At 41.2% G+C, this 21,009-nt stretch overlaps 1 protein-coding gene across 1 annotated transcript in view; it reads right to left on the reverse strand.

Moving 5' to 3' along the window:
- The window catches only part of Nup93 (nucleoporin 93), a 94,584-nt gene that overhangs the window by 23,870 nt on the left and 49,705 nt on the right, over positions 1 to 21,009 (reverse strand). Inside the window, exons 4-5 of the mRNA XM_038313258.1 lie at positions 8,517 to 8,579; positions 3,178 to 3,306 (exon numbers count right to left, since the gene is read on the reverse strand). Coding sequence (XP_038169186.1) covers positions 3,178 to 3,306; positions 8,517 to 8,579 — 192 coding nt within the window. The remainder of the gene's footprint in view (positions 1 to 3,177; positions 3,307 to 8,516; positions 8,580 to 21,009) is intronic.

Genomic DNA, 21,009 nt, shown 5'->3' on the forward strand with positions numbered 1-21,009 from the left:
AGGAGTCCAGAAAAGAATGCTATAGTCACCAAGTCATAATTCAACTGACCTTAATAATGTGCAGTTTACCAAATGCTGACAGAACCACGACACTGTACAGACCGGGAGCATGCACCCCATGCCAGGCACTGGACTGAGCTTTGTACCTGCTCTCAGTCCTTACAACAGAAAAAAAGGTATTTCAGATAGAAAACCAGGCTCAACCTTAATTCTGAGGCCTGTCCTCTGTCCTTCAAACTATATGGTCTCCTCTACAGGAAGAACAGAGTGGAGATAATGCACCTTCCCACCATTTTGAAGAAAATTACATGCAAAGAGTCTGTGAAAACACAGGGCTCCACATACCACTAAGAATGACTAAATTCTGAAAGATAAAACCATGTGTGGCACAGATACGAGACAAATGGAATTTTCACTGCTACTGGAGGATATACTGTTGACATTTAGGGGCAGTATCTTTAAAGCTGAACTTTCACAAGATGTGGTGGTTCATGTCCTAATCCCAGCCCCTGCCCAGAGACTAAGACAAGAGGATCACCGTGGGTTTGAGGCCAGCAGGGACTACACAGTGAGTTTTGGGCCAGACTAGACTGCAGAGTAAGACCTTATCTCCAAAAACAAAACAAAACAAATAAAAACAACAATAAAAATGCTGAACTTTTCTTTTTCCGGGGAGGGTGTCTGTGCGCCAGAGACTGAATCCAGGACCTGGTACAAGCCAAAGTGCTCTTCCAGTGAACCCCAACTCTAGCACCAAAGCAGAACATACACATGTTCTCTGACCTAGCAACTTCCTTTTAGGAGTACCCAAAGAGATACAAATATATATTCTTATCAAAAGATAAAGAAATGCTCATAATAGTATTGTTTATAAAAGCCCCAAACTGGAAACTATCCAAATATCATCAGCACTATCTATCAGAATGGGCAAACAAATTACTGATACAGTTCAGCCAGAAAATGAAAGGCTTACCACTAAAAATAACATTTATGAGTAGACAGCTATGTAAAAGAAGCTACAAATAAGCACATTTCATGGCTCAGGTTATACAAAGTTCACCGAGACAGGACCTTTAGGAGTGGTCGGAGTGGCAGAGGTTGGAGGCTACAGCTGAGGAGCCAGGGTTGTTTCGGTACTTCATTTTTAATAATCCACTGAATCACATACTTAAGACTTTTATCCTTTTCTGTATAAACCTTACACTTTAAGGAAAAATAACAAAAGCTAAAGATTCATATGTAAGCTCAGGCCTGTAATTCTAATGCTATGGAGAATGAGACATAAGAATCACCATGAATGAGGTCAGGCAAGACAGTGAATACCAGACTAGTCAGGGCTATATTTTAAAACCCTAATCCTATCTCAAATCAAAACAAAGAAACAAAAACCTCCCGGGAGTTTCCAGAAAATGGCAATTCTCTGGATAAGTGGAGTGGACCTGTGTGGACCATCTGACGTCTTCGACAGCAGCATGACTACCCCACCAAACTCCCAACAGAGAACAGCACAAGCATGGACACCTCCCCAGGAGCCCGAGGTCACGGAACAAGAGCCCACTGAACACACTGGTCTATTTTTGAGAGAAGAGCAATCAAGGAAGAATATTTCATTTGCAATTTATAATTACTTTCAAATCCCTATACAGAGCACAACCTATTAACACCATTTTTAAAAATAAAGTTTATAAAACCAGGAGTTGTTCTAATTATTTGCTCAGTCTCAGAAAGAAGCGAAGGGAAACCCTAGATTAGCCAAGGGTCTGGAGTGTTAGTTTTTTCTCCACAAAGACGTTTCCATCTGAAGTCTCTGAGTCTAAGAAATATAGGACAGGGTCCTTGAGGAGCAGTTTCCCAAAATAACCAAACATTAGCAGCTATTTATTTGGGGACTAATTGACTAGAAAGACTGGTCCTTAAATCAAGAGCATGTGCAGGTACAAAGCATCAGAAGTCACCTTGCCAGTCCCACAGACTGCCAATCCACCCAGTCCTTGACCCACACTTCAGTATAGCCAAGACACGGAAGGCAAAAGCCCTGGGTTTTGCCGTCATGTTACAGCTCTGAATCTGACCTCTTCTCTCTACAGCAGGAGCATAGGTACCTGCACTGGATGTGGGCATAGACCTGTTAATCCAGTACTTGGAAGGACAGGTGGTGCTACATAGTGAAGTCTTGTCAAAAAAAAGTTCTAAGTACTCATCAAACAAGTTCTAGGAAAAAGGAAAAAAGGCTGAACACGAAGCACTGGTAAAATTAACACTCTTACTCTTAAAACATTAAAATTTGAAATATCTACTTCTAAATTACCTGAAATTAGTTTTAGATATTTAAAAGGGAGAGAGATAGGATCTCGTGTATTCAAGACTGACCTCAACCTTGAACTTCTATCTTTCTCCTCCTTAGTACTGTGGATTGAACAGAGCTTTGTGCATGTTATACTAATTGAGCTACATTCCCAACTCTGAAATTGGTTTAGAAAAGACAACACAGCACATGCCTTTAATCCCAGCACGCAGAAGGCAAAGGCAGGCAGATACCTGAGTTCCAGGCTAGCCAGGGCTTAAAAAAGAAAGGCAAGTAGTAAGGAAGAAACAATCAGTATGAGTCAGATTCTCCAGTCATCACGGATCTGCGCCAACAATGCTACTTCACTAGACACTGAAGGTCTGTCTGTGGGTTAAACAGCTTGTACAAGGCCTCACTGGACTCTATGACTCAGGATCTCAGGTCCAGGGTTGCTCCACCCCTCCTCAATGGTGAACACATGACAGGCACAAAGGCAGACAGGTCTGTTAGACCTAGATGCACCCTCCCAAAGTTCCTGTAGCAAAGATCTCCAACATGCAGTGAGACAAAGAAGAAGGATGCAGAAGAGAACACACAGCTAATTTTGTGTAAAGCACACGAAATTAAAATATATGTCAGACACATACATTTGTATAAAGCAAGGCTAGAAATATGTATGGAAGAAGTAACAGTGACGACTTAGGGAGGCTGGACAGGGTATCTGCAGATAAGGTGTTTTAATTTTGGAACCACATTTCTACAGTTTTTATTTTTTAATTAAATTTTTAAAAGAGAAGAAAAATTGCAACTTAGTACAACTACTAATCAACAGTGTTAAGACAAACCCTGGGACTTCATATTTTAACTAAGGTTTATCTGGTTCAACCTACCTCGCTTTCTTGGGTGAAGTCAAGGGCATCCTCTCCTGACGCCAGCAGTGTGTGCAGGATTCTTTGTTTCACTTGTTCCCACTCGACCAGCATTGACTCTCGATGATACTCTTCAGCCATACCAAAGGTCTGTCAGAGAGGGACGGAGAGTGCAGGCCCAGTGAGGAAATGCAGACTGGTTCCCTTTAAAACCAGGTGGAACTACAGATCAGGGGCCCCCACCCACCAACCACTTTCCTAGAATCAGATCCAGAAAAAACAAATCTATTTTAAAATTTATCATTTAAAAATTTTGTTAACAACTGTTTCTAACATACTTCATATCTCACTGATTTGGAGACTTTTTAAAACTCTTATTATAATTGTGAGAAAATATACATAAGATTTGCCGTTTAAAACTATTTTTACTATTTTATGTATATAGTTGTTTTGCCTGCATGCATGTCTACACACCACATGCACATCCGGTGCTCATGGAGGCCAGAAGGGGGTATCAGATCCTTGGGGCTGAGTTATAGATGGTTGTGAGCCACCACGTGGGTGCTGGGAATCAAACCCAAGTCCTCTGGAAGAGCCGCCAGTGCTCTTAGCTACTGAGCTATCTCCAATTCAAGGTTTACCATTTTAAGTGGACAGTTCAGTGGCATAAAGTACAGGTGCAATGACCATCACCTTCTATCCTTATAATCTAATGCAAAACTGAAGGTCTGCAGCTGCTCACCAATAACAGGCTATTTCTTTCTCTACCCAGACCCTGGCCACCATCAGCCTGCTGTGTCCCTGAGAGTGGTCACTGTAGTTACCGCACAGAAGTGGAACCATACACTGTGTATTTTTATGAATAACTTAGTTTATTTAGCAGTTCTTAAGGTCCATCATACTGAAGAATGTGCCAAAATTTCTTTCCATTTGTGCACAACACTGGTAAGAACATGGGTATACAGCTGTCTCCTCAAGTCCCGGCCTTTGATTTGGGGGACAGACTCAGATGTGGTATTGCTGTCGTCGCATTAGTAATCTTTCTACTCTTCTGAGGCTACATACTTTACATCACCACTGACAGTGAATCAAGGTTATCATTTCTATAAATATCACCAACACTTTGTTGTTGTTGTTAATAAGAGTAACCCATTTAGATTTGTCTTCCTAATGATTAGTAATGATGAGCATTTCTCTGTGCTTTATTAGATTTTTGGAATTAAGCTACCTATTACAAACTACAGTAGTACCTTTTTTTTTTTTTGTAGGACATAAAACGATGATGAAACACATTGGTATCTTAAGATTTAACAAAGACTAAAAAAAAAAAAAAAAACAGATTCTCCTTACTTGTTTATGTATTTTAAAACACTGGGTTTTGTTTTGTTTTGTTTTTGTAATAGGAAGAAAGTACTAAAATAAAAAATAGCCTTCTGGTATTGATTTCCTAACAGTCTACTCAACATCACAAAAAGTCTGGTGACTTACACTACTGTCAACTGACAGAGACAAGACAGGAAGCTACCTGAACAAAGGGGAGGAAGAGGGAGGGAGGGAGGGAGAGAGGGAGGGAGGGAGAGAGAGAGAGGGGGGAGAGAGGGAGGGAGAGAGGAAGGGAGGGAGGGAGAGAGAGAGAGAGAGAGAGAGAGAGAGAGAGAGAGAGAGAGAGAAGTAAGGCTGTTTTGAGCCTGTAACTTTAATTGGTGGAGCACATTTCCCTCAGCTGAAGCCCACTTTTCAAAAGGCCATCTCACCTACAGTGAGACTGGCATCTAATTAAGGAGCACTGAGAGCATATTAGTAAGGCCTGTTTTATTTTGGGCAATGTAGATAATTTATAACGATAATAGTTATGCACATAAACTGTGGAGAACTATTAGAAAAATAAATATACTCTTTCTACAAATGTACTGAATTTTGAACAGTATTTGTTAACATATAGGCTAAAAGAACAAAGGATACAATACAAATGCAAACAAAAATGACTAGGAAGAAGGGCAGCACATTTTGTACCCTTTCTACAGTGTCCTCTGAAGACATGGGAGAAATAAACATTAGTTTAAACAGTTCCCCCGCTTGTTCTTTGTGCTGAGAATCAGACAACATGAGTGTCGGGTATGAGTTGAACATAAACATAAACCTTGTCTCCCGCACATACATGTAAACATAAACATAAACCTTGTCTCCCGCACATACATGTAAACATAAACATAAACCTTGTCTCCCGCACATACATGTAAACATAAACACAGTGGCTGTACATTCTGACTGTTGTGGGATTTCCTTCGGTATATGTGTTCCTTTTACTGGTTGACAAATAAAGCTGTTTTAACCAATGGTTTGGCAGAGTACAGCCAAGCGGGAAATTGAACAGAGAGAGTAAGCAGAGTCAAAAAGACACCATGTAGCTGCCGAAGGAGAAGGATGCCAGAATCTTACCAATAAACCACAAGCTTCATGGTAAAATATAAAATAGAAATGGGTTAATTTAAGATGTAAGAGCTAGCTAGAAATATACCTGAGTCATCGGCCAAACAGTAGTGTAATTAATATAGTTTCTGTGTGATTATTTGGGTCTGGGCGGCCAGGAACGAAAGAGCAGTCTCTGTTTACATCCTGACTAGAGAAATGTGTTGAATCAGAAAGGTAGAGTCAAAATGGGGAAAGAAGCTATCACTAGATATGACCCTCTAGAATGTGCACACAGGAAGTCATACTATTTTTCAAGTTCTTCTTTTTGGCACACCAACTGCCTCTTTAATCCTGAGACTCTCTCAGCACAGCAAAGTACAGGGTAAAAGTGGCAGGAGGACCAGGGCAGGTGGAATGAAGAGTTTGCAAGAGCAAATAAGACAAAGGCAAAGCTGTGGCTCTGGCCCAGGACACAGCTTCAGCAGGTTTCTCTCGGAGACGTGGTCTCTGGCTAATACCCAACAGCAAAGCCACAGAGGCAGCTCAGCTGCTGGGGACGGTGGGGTCAGAATTCCAGCATCAGTGGGGTTAAAGTGACAACAGTGGGTTAACTACACCCACTCCCACCCCTTCGGCTATCCGGTGCTTCTAGAAAAACCAAACAGCTTTGAAAACTGGATACTCTGGGGACTCAAGTGCTCATTGTCTGAAGAAGGATGCCAGGCTACTTATTTACAAACAGCCAGCAGCCTAAACACTGTTAGCCTATTCATTGCTGGTGTGATAAAGAGCATAAAAATAAAAACAAAGGCCCAACATTAAAATTCTCTTCTCTTAACCACCACCCCAGCTTATCTTAATTACAACTGAGATAATGAAAGATCCAATCTGTGTGCCAATCAGGGATGAATAGCCACCCACTCCACCAGTGGCCTACTGGGTTTACAGCAGAGTCCAAACTACTCAACTAGATAAAATGAATGAATGAATGAATGAATGAATGAATGAATGAATGGTGACTAAAGAGAAATCAACAGAGCAAATAAAAACCTAGAGAAAAGGGTAGCAAGGGTCTGAGGCAAAGTGGGAAGTAGATAGGAAAGAGTATGGGGTAAGTTGAAAGAGAATGTGAAGACCTGAAAATCAAAAGGAAGGCAAGACCAACCACAGGAAAAAAATAACAAAGCAGTGGAGGAAACTATTCAAATTAAACTTGAATCACTATTACTGTTGTGTGTGCAAAGCATCACCTGTAGAGCACAGCAAGGATAAGAAGGCAGGGATCAAACTGGATGACTGAATCAAGAAAAGGCCGGGAGTTCTTCACTCATTTTACTAAAAGGAAGGGCGCTATAGCTTTGGCTTCATATCTTATTATTACTGGGCTGTTGCAGCTTTTAGAAACACTGCATGTGCTCTGAGAATGTCATTTTGGCTCACTGAGATGCACCAAACGGAGTAACAAGGACATATTTGTGGTTTTCTAGCCTGTTTTCCTGGTATTTCAGTGGGACATTGGCAAGTTATTCAGATATGAAACTGCCACCAAAATGCCAGAAAGCTGCTGATTTTTAAATCATTTTTTATTGAAAATGATTTTTGCTCAGTAACAACCTTCTAGGATCCAGCCAAGTCAGAGGTGTCCTCTCAGGCTGGCTCACAACACTGGAATGTCTCCCTCATAAAAACATATGCACACATTTTGCGCTGTGGCGTGTCACCTAAATGCTTTGGCTGGCTGCACATTTAGTCTCAGTATGGCACAATATTTAGAGACTGCCAATTTCAGAAACACATTCTCAGGGTAAATGGATTAATATGGTTTGGAGGCATTCAAGAATCCTAATTTAATTTTATTGGTCTTTTACAGCAGGACAATCAATTTTGGTGAGACATTCAAGAGTGTAAACATTTTAAAATGTCTTCAAATATAAATCAAATGAATTTCCCTATTTCCAAGACTAAGTACTGCCTCCAACAATGTAATTAATGAAATTTAGAATTTTCTTATTGGTCACTTGCCGCCTTTGAAACATTTCTTGCACACTAGAGAAGGCAAGACTCCTGTGAGCCTGTTGAGGATGCTCAGCTTTGGAGAGGGCTCTAACACAGCACACTGAGTAGGAGCATTTCTTACTTTTTGGTTTTCAGATGACACAAATAATACACAAACACATTCACTTGACATCCATGCTAAATAAATACTGAGACAGAGAATAGGCACTCCTCATCTGATTCCCTTAGCAGAGAAGCACAACAGGCAGACTGACAGGTGCTTCCAAGAAAAGCCACCTTCTCAGAGTCAGGTCAAACTTGACAGCTAACCTGTTTTCTTTCCTCCCTAAAGACCTCTCAGGAGTTTCAAAACTGAACTGGGATGCTAATGAAAGGCTGTAATCCTTGTCAGAAACAAAGGAGAAAACTCTCGTTAGTAAAGGAATGACCCTATGGGGACCATGCAGGAAGGCTTTTGCAAAATATGCACATTTATCTATCCTACTGTATCTTGGGAGTCTCACCTAACAATTATTGTATGCTCCCAGAATGAAAGCATCCAGAAACACCCGTAGAGAGCATTTTGCAGGGGTGGAGGTAGGCTAAAATGTACAATGGCTACTCTGGTTGATATATTTGCCATCATTTAGTGTACCAAATATATTTTAAAAGCATTTGAGAAAATGTTAGCATGGTGATTTTGGGCTAGCAAGATATATAGCTCAGTGGGTAAAGGTGCTTGCTGCCAACCTGGAAACCTAAGTTTGACCCCCAAACCCACACGGTAAAAGGAAATAATCGACCTGCAAAAGTTGTCTTTTGACTTCTACATGTCCCCCCAACTAAAAAGAAATGACAGCATAAAACAAAAAACAAACAAACAAAAAAGATGTTGCCATCATGCTGTGACAAAGAAGCACGGGCCTGCACTCCACTTCTGGCTGTCTCCTTACCCTCTTCCGGGACTCTTCGATGGCAGACAGCAGGGCATTATCTTTCTCATTCTTCAGGAAGCCCTAGGAAAGGAGGCAAAACGACACAGCCAAGGTTACCTTCAAACAGCAGAAGCTCACTGCAGAGCAAAGATCATCAGAAGAGTCTGACACGGTGCGCATGTCTATAATTCTGCCTCCAGTTCAGGGGCATTCTCAGCAACACAGGAAGTTCTAGGTCAAACTGGAAGACTAGGAACCATATCCTTCCCGCCCTCCCTGTCCCTGCCAAAGCCGAGCGCCTCCATTTACTAATTTAGCGAAACTTAAATCTCAGTTGACTTGTGTATAATAATGAGATAATATAATCAAGTTCTTGGCCTCAAGGCTCGATAACAGCTCTATCATTAATACTGATTAAGTCTAGATATGTTGGTGGCATTAAGAAAAGGTAGCCAGGAAGTCTTCCTTGTTCTTGCTCTGTCCTTATTTGCCTGAGATGAGGCCAGGTGAGGGAGGCAACAAGAAATTGCAACAACAGCCACAAATGCATGCAGGCAGACTCGAGGTCAACATCCCACCTTCTACACAAGGGAAAACTTCTTTTCCAAGGCTTGGAGCTCAGGGACCAAATATGAAGAAGGAAAACTAATTTAGTATTACATATTCTGGTGTTGAGATCAAAGTTTTAGCTGTAATATGGAAGACTCCAAGTTAAGATCCACCCCAGTTCCACCTACAATCTGTAAGTTCCTGTATGGCAAAGTCCACTATTCATGCATTTGTACGTTTCTAAAATGACCTGCTTTCCTTGTAATGTTTCTATTACGCTTTATTAAAAAAGGAATTTGAGGAACTGTAATAGAAAGAATTATGCAAAAGCTTTTAAATGACAAGCTCAATTTAAAGGTATTTGATGATTTTCCACGTTAGTTTTGATTACTTACATTTTAACAACTGTAGTTTTATTACACTCTCTCCAAATAGTCCTAGTTCTTAAGCTTCTGGTTAACAAATTTGGATGGAGGGCAATATAGGACTATAATTTGGGTTAGATATTATTAATGTTCACAGATTTCCAAGATTTCTATCTATTGGCCCATGATTCCCCTATACCTGTGCTCACACTCCAAACTGCATGATGCACTGGGATGGGTGAAGAGCAGCCAGCACCCAGCAAAGAGTCCTTCAGAAAGACCACCCCGGGCAGCTCTGAGGACTCAATGCAGACTCTATCTATACTGATAACAGGGCTGTGGGTAAGGGGAGGGAGAGGCTTCAGTCCCCTTTTTAAGATGCAATGGACTCCATGTACAAGAAAGGGGGGTAAAAGACATAATTATAATATATACATACATTGTCCATGGGGAAAAAGTCAGTAAACTTTTATTACGAATTCTGTTTTTGAGTCAGGGTCCCACTGTGTTGCCTCCAACTCACTATCTTTCGTTTAAGGGGTTTAATAGCCAAAGTTAAATTAAAGCTATACAGTGTCACCATTCATAAACAAAACTAATCATCTATTACCGTGTATAAACAACAGGTAGGCAGGGACCATGTTCTGCTACAACAGAAAGCTGCATGAACAAAGCAGGGTGGGAGAAGTTGCTATTTGTCAAGGCTTAGCTTAATTTTCTGTTTTAGCTGAGGCAGAGGGCAATATATGTGTTGAGTCTGATATTCTGTCTCTGCTTCTCTGATCACCCCAAGTCAAGTGATCAGCACTTAACTGCTTGTAACTGTGCCTACACTCAGACTTCTCTTACATACATGCGTACTAACAAATGCAAAGCAAAATACTTCTCAGTGTGAAACAGAGCCCTCAATTTCTAAGAATGAAATTTGAAGACATCCCTGTCTCTCTCTCTCTCTCTCTCTCTCTCTCTCTCTCTCTCTCTCTCTCTCTCTCTCTCTCTCTCTCTCTCTCTCTCTCACACACACACACACACACACACACACACAACCCAGCAATATCAGGCAAAAAAAAAAAAGGGCCAGGAATTTAAGAAAAATTAGGGATGGAGCTTTTACATAGGAGAGGCTGGAGGGAGGAAAAGGGAAGGGAGTAAATGATGCAATCATATTATAATTTCAAAGATAAAAGATTATTATAGAAAAAAGAAAACAGACATTATTTGGGGTCAGAGCAAACTATTTGTCTTTTAAAAGCTATGTTTTTAAATATCAACAAATCAACTAAAGTATTTGTGCATGAGACTCAGATTTCAGATATGACCCACATATGAACAAAGACCACACCTTTATGTACCTCAAAAGCTGCCTGTTCTCTGTGATGCACACAGCCCACAGCACAACCGTCCCTCAGAATGCTAGAAGACTGGTTCCAGACCCCTTCCCAAGATACCACAGTATTCACATGTAACCTATGCACAATTTAAAGCATAGGTTATTCACACAACATAAATACTGTATGAATAGTTTATATACCATATTATTTAGGCAAAAATGACAAGAAAATCTGTATATAGTCAATCTCTACCCCGACAGGTCCTTCCATTTCTCTCTCCCAGGCTGCTCTAAACTTCCAATTGTCCTGCTTCAGCCTGCCAAGCTAGGGCCACAAATATTACAAGTCTGAACCACCATATTGTGCAAGTCAGACAAAATGCTTATTCTAGAAAGCTTGTTTTGTTTTGTTACATACATACATATACATATATATATATATATATGGCCAATTGTATTTGTTCTGATCTTTGATTTTTATCCTTTATTCCTTTCTAAAAGGAAACATTAGAATGGGTTATACATATTGTATTTTAAAAACTACACATTAGCAGCCTATCTTTTGAAAAGAATCTTAAAAAACTAACAAGTACAGAGTAGTGAGGGTCTTGTGCCATCTAGTGGTGATTAATTTCTATTAAAGAACACATCTCTTAAGGAAAAAAATAATGAAAAATGAAAAAGACATTCTAAAGACACAGTTTCTCTCCCTCTGGCTAACAAACTATTGAGACAATAGACTCTCCCACCCCACCCTCACATGAGGTTCAAATTTCCCCAGCTATCTCACGATGGGAGAAAACGGGCTGAAGCCTAGTGCCAGTCAGAGGGGCAACCTGTTCCCAAGACAGAGACTTTCCACAGGTCAAACAACTTCTCAGACCACCATGCAGAACAGACTGGAGCACAGACAGTGACGGGAGGGGAACACCTGGACTAGCACTGCTTAGTTATGCACACATCTTGCTCTCTATTTAATCCTAAACCTCATGTCAGGCCTTTGAAGATGGACTTGCTCCTCTTTGTTCCTCTCCCAGAGTGGCCAGATACTGAATAAATGTTTTTCTGCTCTTCACTCTTGTTTTGTTAACTAGCCTATAGAGGATGGGTAGCCCAAACTAGGCACTGACTCTTAAGAACTCTGGTGACAGTAACACAGGGCTGGAACAAAATCACTAAATTACAAATGGGGACAACAATGTATTTTACCACGTAAATAAAATAATGAAGCAAAAATAAACATAAACATCAAAGTGGGAAAAAGACTCTTTGTCTTCCTCCTCTTCCTTCTCAGAAGCTGGACAGGGCCAGGTATGGTAGCTCACCACCGTAATCCCAGCACTTGGGAGGATTGTTACAAATTCAAAGCCAATCTGAGCCTCAGAGTGAGATACTGTCTCAAAGCAACAAAACCCAAAACATAACAGGAAAAAAAATAGCTGGAAAGAAACATGATCTGCCTCCACCCAGGCTTTGATTAACTAGGGGTTAGTGAAAAATAAATGTAAAAGGAAAAATGGATAGGTGTAGAGGGTTAATTGCTGAGGCCAGCACTTTCCTAAGTCCACTATGGGAGAATTAGGGCTCTCAATCTCAAATGAGCTTTATCTTTGAAGGTCCCAAATGTGGTCTATATGAAAGACTCCTTTCCTGACTGCATGTCCTGCCAAGTGGAAGATGGTTTGGGGGAATTTAGCTCTTAATGTATCTCAGGGAATGGAGTGGAGATTAGGCTGTGTGAACCAAGGTTTCTGGCTACTTAACTAAATTCTCTCACCGGAGGTTTCATGAGGTGGGGGAAGCCATTCAGTAAGTAAAAGAACAAGGCAGGTTTTTAAATGTTCACAGTCCTTGTGGGACAAATAGATTCAGTTATGAAGCATGTCATATATGTATAATATACATACGCACATACTATATATCAAAACTATATAGCTTAAATGAAAATCATCTTCCTGATTATCCACAGATATATGTGCCCATAAGATTGAGATGCAATCATGAGATTACATATACACATTACATGAGAATACACACTACAATGCAAATACTGGGAAGACACCAAGCTGCTTTAGCAAAGTGAGTAACAGTTTCCAGAGTCGATGGTCCTGCAGACCTTGTCTGGACAGGATTAATCCTCCATCAATAACCATGCCTCTGCTGGGTTGACATCTGAACATTAGCTGCCAACTGCTGTAACTCTCATGGCCTCAGACAACAAACTAGTGTATATGTATTCTGGCCTTATTCCATGAGTCAGGTACAAAGTTTTCTACCTGTGGTAAGATGTCAAAAACATTTCAGATTCCTAAGCAGTGTGAATTCAGGTGTTTGATTAGAACAGTGAACCTGTACTAAGAATAATAATTACAGGGTGACTACTTTATTACAGGCATGTGTTACATATGCCCAATTCTGGCTCTCACTTTTAACCCAATGTTAAACTGTCTCTCTCTAATACTTATCTATATCATACTTTAATATACATACTTTGAAGATATAGCTCAGTGGTAGAACTTCTTGCTAAGCACGAATCAGTGTTCAATCCTCAGTATTTATAAATAAATAAAGGGAGGCTGGAGAGATGGCTCAATGTTTAAGAGCACTGGCTGCTCTTTCAGGGGAGACAGGGGTTCAATTCCAGCATTCACACAAGTAGTTCACAACTAACTGTCTGTAGCTCCAGTTCCAGGGGATCTGACACCCTCATACAGATATATATGCAGGTAAAATCCAATGTACAATCAATCAATTAATAAATCTTTTAAAAAGAGATAAAGGTTTATTTATAGAAATAAGGATAAATAAATAAAGGGGTTTTTGTTTGTTCAGTTTTGTTTTTTCGAGACAGGGTTTCTCTGTGTAGCTTTGGAGCCTGTCCTGGAACTAGTTCTTGTAGACCAGGCTGGCCTCAAACTCACAGAGATCTGCCTGTCTCTGCCTCCCAAGTGCTGGGATTAAAGATGTGCATATGTCATTACTGTCTGGCTCCACATAAAGGTTTAAAAGTCAAGTAGTCACATATTTTTCTCATTCCTATCCACTTAGAAGTGACAGTAGGTCCACATAAGAAGACCTAGTTCACCATACGTGGTGGCACACACCTTTAATTTCAGCAATCAGGAAGCACAGTTAAGTGATTTTTTTTGAGTTTAAGGCTGGCCAATAGTTAAGATACAGGCTTCGAAGTGAAACTTTGTCTCAAAAACAAATGATCAAACAAAAATGTGGTTGAGGTACAGACCTAGTTTACAATAGCAAAGTTCAGACTCACAACTCACATCTCTGGCTGCTTTCTGAATGGAAAATGAGGACATGACTACTCAGTATAGCTGAGAATGCTGATGGTAGTCCTGGGGGAGAAGACAGGTGAGGCATCTGGAATAGTTCAGGCTAATTATGGCCAGCAGACTCTACCAGGCCATGAGAGAGGGGAGAAGGTGGAGAGTGAGAAGGGAGAAAGGGGACAAGCAACCCACAGAGGTGCAGGAGTGTAGACAGCAAGGAGCCCAGAGACCAGGTGTCCAAAGTGGCTGAGTTCCATAGGGATCAGAAGCTGTGGGAAGGGAAGCAAAGTCCAGGCCCTGGGAGGGAGGGTTTCGGGGTAGGGGAAGAGTGAGAAGTGCTAGGAGGAGCACAGGTACTGAGTGAGACTTGGGTGGTTTGTTTGTTTCTCTGTTTATTGGTTTTTTTTTAAAGGATTCTTTTACACCTAACACTCTACTTCACTATCTCTCAACAAATCAAATCAAGGTGAGAGAAACACCTTAGCTAGCTATGCCCTCTACCTCACACAGAGGAGGGACAACAATAAATGTTGATGTTTGGCATACCTTTAAAACAATAGCTTTAAACATAGGTCAGAACCTATAATTAAGGAAGAGTTTTTTAAATTTATTTTTAGAAAAATTGTGTTAAGTAGCCCAGTGGCCTTAAACTCAAGATCCTTCTGGCTCTGCTGGGATTGGAGGTGTGCTACCACACCTGGCTCTCAACAGCATTTAAATTAAACAAAATGAAGCAGAAATTGTTAGACGGTCTGGCTGGGCACTGTTTTATGAAACTCTTGTTCCAATTATGTATATCTATGCCACAAGTGAGGCTCTGAGCTTGATCTCCAGGGGCAGGGAAAAAAGGTGCTACTTTTAACTATATCCATTTACTAGTTGTCCTGGCTAGTTTTATGTAACTCAGCACAAGCTAAAGTCATCTGAAAAGAGGAAACCACAATTAAGAAAACGTCTCCAACACACCCCGAACTGGTCATGGCAGTTCTTCTGTGACCAGGCAACACTTCCAGTGGAGGGATTGGAACACAGTCTGTACTCCTATGGGATATGCTAGCGTAAGGGTGGCACAGAGTTTGTGGGAATGGCCAACCAATGACTAGTCCAGCCCAAGACCCATGCCATGAGAGTGAGTCCATCCCTGACACTGCCAGGAGTGTCACTATCAGGACCCAGAGAATGGATGGCCCGGAGACCAAGGATAGAACCAAACCCTATTTCCTCCCTACTACCCATTTGTAGGCTCCCCCAAAGAAAAAACAAACAAACAAAACCCCAGAACAAAAACCCATCTTGTAAGACTTCAGAGACAGAGGTAGGCAGATCTCAGTGAGTTCGAAGTCAGCCTGGTCTACAAAGCGAGTTCCAGGACAGTTAAGGTTACACAGAGAAACCCTGTATTGAACACACCCTACCCTGCAAAAGAAAAAAAAACAAAACCCAAGAAAGACTTCAGAGGCAAGTAAAGCTGTGAGCAAAGCAGCAGCACAGTGGTGTGGTATAGGCTACAGAGACACCAAAAACCAATGTGGACACAAAGCCGGGCAGTGGTGGTGCACGCCTTTAATCCAGCATTTGGGTGGCAGAGGCAGGTAGATTTCTGTGAGTTCAAGGCCAGTCTGGTCTACAAAAGCTAGTTCCAGGATAGGTATCATAGCTACAGAGAAACCCTGTCTCAAAAAAACCAAAACCACAACAGCAACAAAAACAATGTGGGCACAAAGTACTGGGTGCCTCTTCCCAGTTCTACACCTAGGTGTCAGACTGAGGATGGTTAGCACATGAGTTGCTACCTTGAGGAATACCATGACCGGCTGCAACCCAGTGAGGGCTACTTAAATCATATGCTACTTGTGCTATAATAAAGCCAGTTCTGCCCCTTTTAAGGGTACTGGGCATCCTTATTACCTGCCTATAGCCATTTCTAGATATTCAAGAAAAAGAAACAGTTCACACACCTCAGCTATTGAAAGGCTTTGAGCTGTCATAGAGAGAGTACAAGGATGACATCATATAAATGAGTCCAATACTTAACAATTACCTTGACATTGGTGACAATAATAATAATAATAGTAGTAGTAATAATAATAATAATAATAACAGTAATAATAATGCTTTTCTGGAGATTCCTCTTTCCTCCAAATCCCAAAGTTCTGCCATCCCCTTCAGGCCTGTGTAAGGGACTGGAGAGAGAAACAACTTCATCAGTACTGTTATCACACTTAAAAACTATGCCCAGGCCTGCGCCCAGTTGACAGGGGCCATGATGTACACGAGTGCCTGACTGTGGTAGTAGAGCCTCTGCTGGCCATCCTCTCTCCCCTTTTGCTGGGAGAAATGAGGATATCACAGTGGAAGACATCAGGCAAGGAAGGGGGCCGACCAGTTGCTCCAAAACTGAGGTAGCACCAAAGAGAAAATACAACTGTGAGCACTTCCTCTCCTCCATCCAATTGCCCCCTAAAGTCAGAACATTGCTAGGGCTAAACTGTGGAGACACAAGAAAGTGAAACATTCTGCAGAAAGAACTTTTTCAATCTAGCTTTGCAAATGGCTGGCTTCAAAGAACAGCAGCAGAGCCCTCAGCCAAAGACATGAATAGATCTAAAAACTGAACCCACGGTCACTCTAGGGGAGGAACAAGGGGATTAAAAAAAAAAAAACATTTCAAGTCCATCTTGGACTTTAGATTCTAAGCCTGTCCTTACATCAACAATGGCCTCACTTATGAGCATGCCTTTCCATGGCCCTCAAAACCCTCTGAAAGAACCCACAGAAGTAATCTCTACTAGTAACAAGAAACAGGGCTAGGAGTAGATTTCTGAGCTTTATCTGATCTTGTGCCTTCTACTCTTCTGGGGGTGGAGGGGAAGCAGACATTGAGCCAGGGGTTGAGGGTAGGGTTTTAGCAGAGGGTGTATCTCAGTCAGCCAAGTGAGAGCCAGCAACTTGTTTTCCACAGGATTAAGTGTGAGCTCTTAGCAAGCAAAAGGAATGCTGTTAGGACAAAGTTTACATGCCACACTTATATTAATTCCCTGCTGGTACACAGCGTCAGTCATTTACACCACGGTCAAAAATCCTAGGTTCTCCTGCTTTGCAGCAATGCTTATGCTGATGGCGTCTGAGCACCAGCCAGGATGACTGTCACTGCAGCTCCTTCTTGAAGCTCAAAAATTCATTTTTTAAAACATGTGGAAACAACCATCAGAAGAGAGTTTCTCTGATTTCCAATTGTTTTAAGTATAATCTGGTCAAGGCATTCCTTTGTTAAGAGTGCTTAGTTTCACTCTCTCCTAAACCTGTTTTAAGGCTGGAAACCTTTTGACTTTACTGTTAGAGCAGAGGAACACTGCAGAAAGCACCACTTAGTACTGTCACCATAGATACAGTCAGCAGGACTGAAAAATATAAGCAATGGAGAACATGGGGCAAGGCTATTTTTTCAAGTATAAACTTCCCCAAGTGAAAGGCAGCTAAATGCCTTTTACTCATTCCCTTCTCCGGCAGAAGTGGCACCCTGAACAGTCTCTCATAGCTGGAGTGGAGGAGTTAGCTGCTGGGGATGCCTTCAGAGAGCACAGGTCTACCCTAGCTCTGAGTGCCTTACTCTTCGTGTTCAACCATCACTATGGGCCTAAGAGCTCTACTTGTGGGAAAGATCATATTTTTAAATGCGTGTTTACGAAAGACAAACTGATAAGTACACATCAACCAACACGAACCCAGAAAGACTGCAAGCACAGCTCAGGAAGTCATCTCTGAAAACAGACACCTCTGTGAGTCAGGATGCTCCGGCACAGACTGACTTTGCTGGAAGCTCAATCGACCAGCCAGTCAACAAAGAGAAAATAAAAATGGAATCTGATGCAGACAGCATGCCGGTCAGGAGTTGGGTGCTGTGGATGTAGAACAGTATCAGCTGCTTCCCAGAGATCCACCCTCTGGTTCCCTGACCTTGAGAAGTTATTTACTGCAGTAAACCTTACTTTTACTTAACCTGGATGAGCTGACTACACTAGATAAACTCCACGGTCAGCTCCAAAAATTCCAAACCTGTAAGAGATGGGGACGGAAAAAGCAGCATTGTCACCGCCGCCACTCTGAGGGCACTTCCCCTGCAGAGCACGCTAGATCAGGAGTCACAGAAGAAACACTGTAAGCTTTGTTCGGAAAGCAATGGCGTATTTCATATGTAAAATAACAAAAGTCCATGAAAAACTTGAATAAGACCAAAAAAAAAAAAAAAAAAAAAAAAACCATTCTCACAAGAATGATACGTACAGTTCTACATTTTCTAAAAATGTATCCCTATAACAAGCAAGTTTATACACTTAAAAAAATGCACACCAGAGGTCATTCCAAAGTGTTAATACAATTTCTTAAAGGTGGGATGTGAAGTCTAGATACAGACGCTAACAAGCCTTTAGGAAAATCTCCGAATTTCTCTCTCCTGGTAATAATGAGCACCCACGAGCGAGAAGCAGTGCTCCTAAGATGTCTCCTGGACTAAAAAAAATAACCGCAGTCCAGCTCTCTTCACAGTGCTCTGGGTGACGCCATTTTACTCCTTCCTCGCTGCCATCTCAGTGCCACCAAATGCTTCCTAGCAGGCTGGCTGGCATGTCTGCTTGTCTGCACTACAGTACTGCCAGAGCAGTCAAAGGTGTGATAGAAATGTATTTTCTGTCATGGAAAGAACCAACCCGATTCTTCACTATAAGAAAAGGCTAAAATTTTGTGTGAAAAACTACAAAGCTTCGAAACTGCGAGAATCACGGATGCCCTACAAGTATCAAGAAGAGCCTCTTCCAGCAGCCAAACTTCAGTAGACCAGGATGGAAGCGAAGAAAATACAATGCACTAGACCTCTGTCACCTCCCGTCTGATTTAAAAAGGCACTTGGCATAGAGCTTTTTATAAAGTCTAAAACAGGAAAAAAGGGGGGAGGACCCACAGAATCTTCAACCAAATAGTACTTAAAAATTTTCAAAGAAAGGTTTGTAAAGCTCCTTAAACGACCTACGCCACACATTCCATGTAAGTAAGGCTGCAGTTCTAATATACTGACCAAAGATACTTTCATTTCAATGTATAATCCTTGTGAAAATCAAAGGGAAAGGGCCCTTTGCTTTCTAGTATATATATGAACAATTAAAGCATTCAATGCAGGCTCCTTAGGATTGAAAAAAAAACACACCGATAGCCAGGCTTTCATATGAGTTTTACAAGCACTGGGGACTTAAGAAAATCTCTCTAGGGGTCAGGGCTTACTGACTCTTCTTTGTCAATGTAAGGTGCCGTGAAGGAAACCGCTCTCTCCTGAGTCTCCAACATCTATTAAACAGAAACGGTACGCAGTGACCAGGACGAACGGCAGCCCCAACAATCTACAGGAAGCAGCTTTCTAAGCATGCTACAAGCCAGAAGAATTCTGTGAACTCAATTCTGTGAAGGATGAACTGAATCGGCCACACAGCCCGGTGACTCACTCTTTAAGCATAAATCAGGGCCAGACCTACTATACAGTCTTCAGGTTTAAAGAGAGAAACATTCTTCAGCCTTTAAAAATAAACACACAAGTCAAAGTTAAAATCCACACATCCCTCTCAGCAGCAGCATAACAAAACAAAGGTCTGAATCAAGTCAAATCCAACTACATTTAAGAATCAAGGTTTATAAGGTTAGAGCTGCAAAAATGAGGTTTATATGAGTAGTTTTGAAGCCATAATTATTAACTAAGCAAAAGCACTAGAATGGTCCCTATGGTCCCCATGAGTGAGAGGGAAAACCTCAATCTATTATTTTTTTGAGAACAAATCCTTGTTTTGTTAAAAGCACTTTTTAAAATAACTTTTAATCATATATTTTTAAGTCATTATATTTTTAATAAAAAGCTCTAAAATTCAACCATCATTTTCAGAAATAGAAAACGTTTTAAAGCTCTTTGCTTTTTTTCCCCTCAAGAATCATTTCCATCTGTGATTAGTGATAAATTCACATTCACCATAATTAATGAATAACTACTTAAAGTCATTTGCTAAAATCGCTCAGGAACCTCGCATTTTAAGATTACTGCTCATCTGATTTTTGACCCAGGATCTGTTTCACTCTTCACACCGGCAGCATTAGCTTGAAAGTATATTTTGCCCATTCAACCAAAGACAAATTTTCAACCTTTTACAGCTACATAAGAAATGCCTACTATAGACAAAAGGATTCCATTTTCTTTCTGGAATATTCTCCCTCTCCTAAAAACAACTCTTCTATACGGAATATGTTATGGTTGACATTCTCTACAGTAACAAAGCAGCTGATGCACATGGAATGGCCCTGCAGTTGTCTTCAGAATCCGTCCAGCTCGCCTCGCCCATGGCACAGCTAATTGTTAAAACGGTGGACGAGACATTTTCCATACATTACATTAAGGAGCTCTGATGAAGGCACTGGCATCCACCCACTTCAAACAAAGGAAATAATGTGCAACTGTACCAAGGCACAGCTGACTGAGTCACTTCCCTGAACACAGGGTCAGTGTTAGAGGTCTCCTCCATCTTTTACAAAATGCAAACCACCACGGCTATTGTCTCATCTCAGAAATCAATTCTGTGCAGCGCTGCACCAGGTCAGAGTTTTAAAGGGATCTTAGTTGGTAACCAGACCCCCCAGGGCTGAGAGAAGCCAAATTCTGACAGCTCCCCTCCCTGCGCAGGTCTCCATTTCCCACTTGACAGCTTCCCCAGCTTCTATTGTTAGTAAAGGAAAAGTCCCAGCTCTGAAGGGGCCAAAGCCCTCTACCAGGTGAGCAATTTCCAAGTTTGAGCTTCAAAAAGAGCTCTAGCCCCTACCGCTCCCACAATAAAATAGTCTTGAGATAGATAAGGAATATATTTCATCTTTTTTGTTTTGATGGTTTTTAAGGCGTGACAATGAACTGATTAAATGTTGAATTAAAAACAATTTACTTCTGATATTAATCA

The sequence above is a fragment of the Arvicola amphibius genome, chromosome 15 (genome assembly GCF_903992535.2).
Source record: "Arvicola amphibius chromosome 15, mArvAmp1.2, whole genome shotgun sequence".
Classification (NCBI taxonomy): domain Eukaryota; kingdom Metazoa; phylum Chordata; class Mammalia; order Rodentia; family Cricetidae; genus Arvicola; species Arvicola amphibius.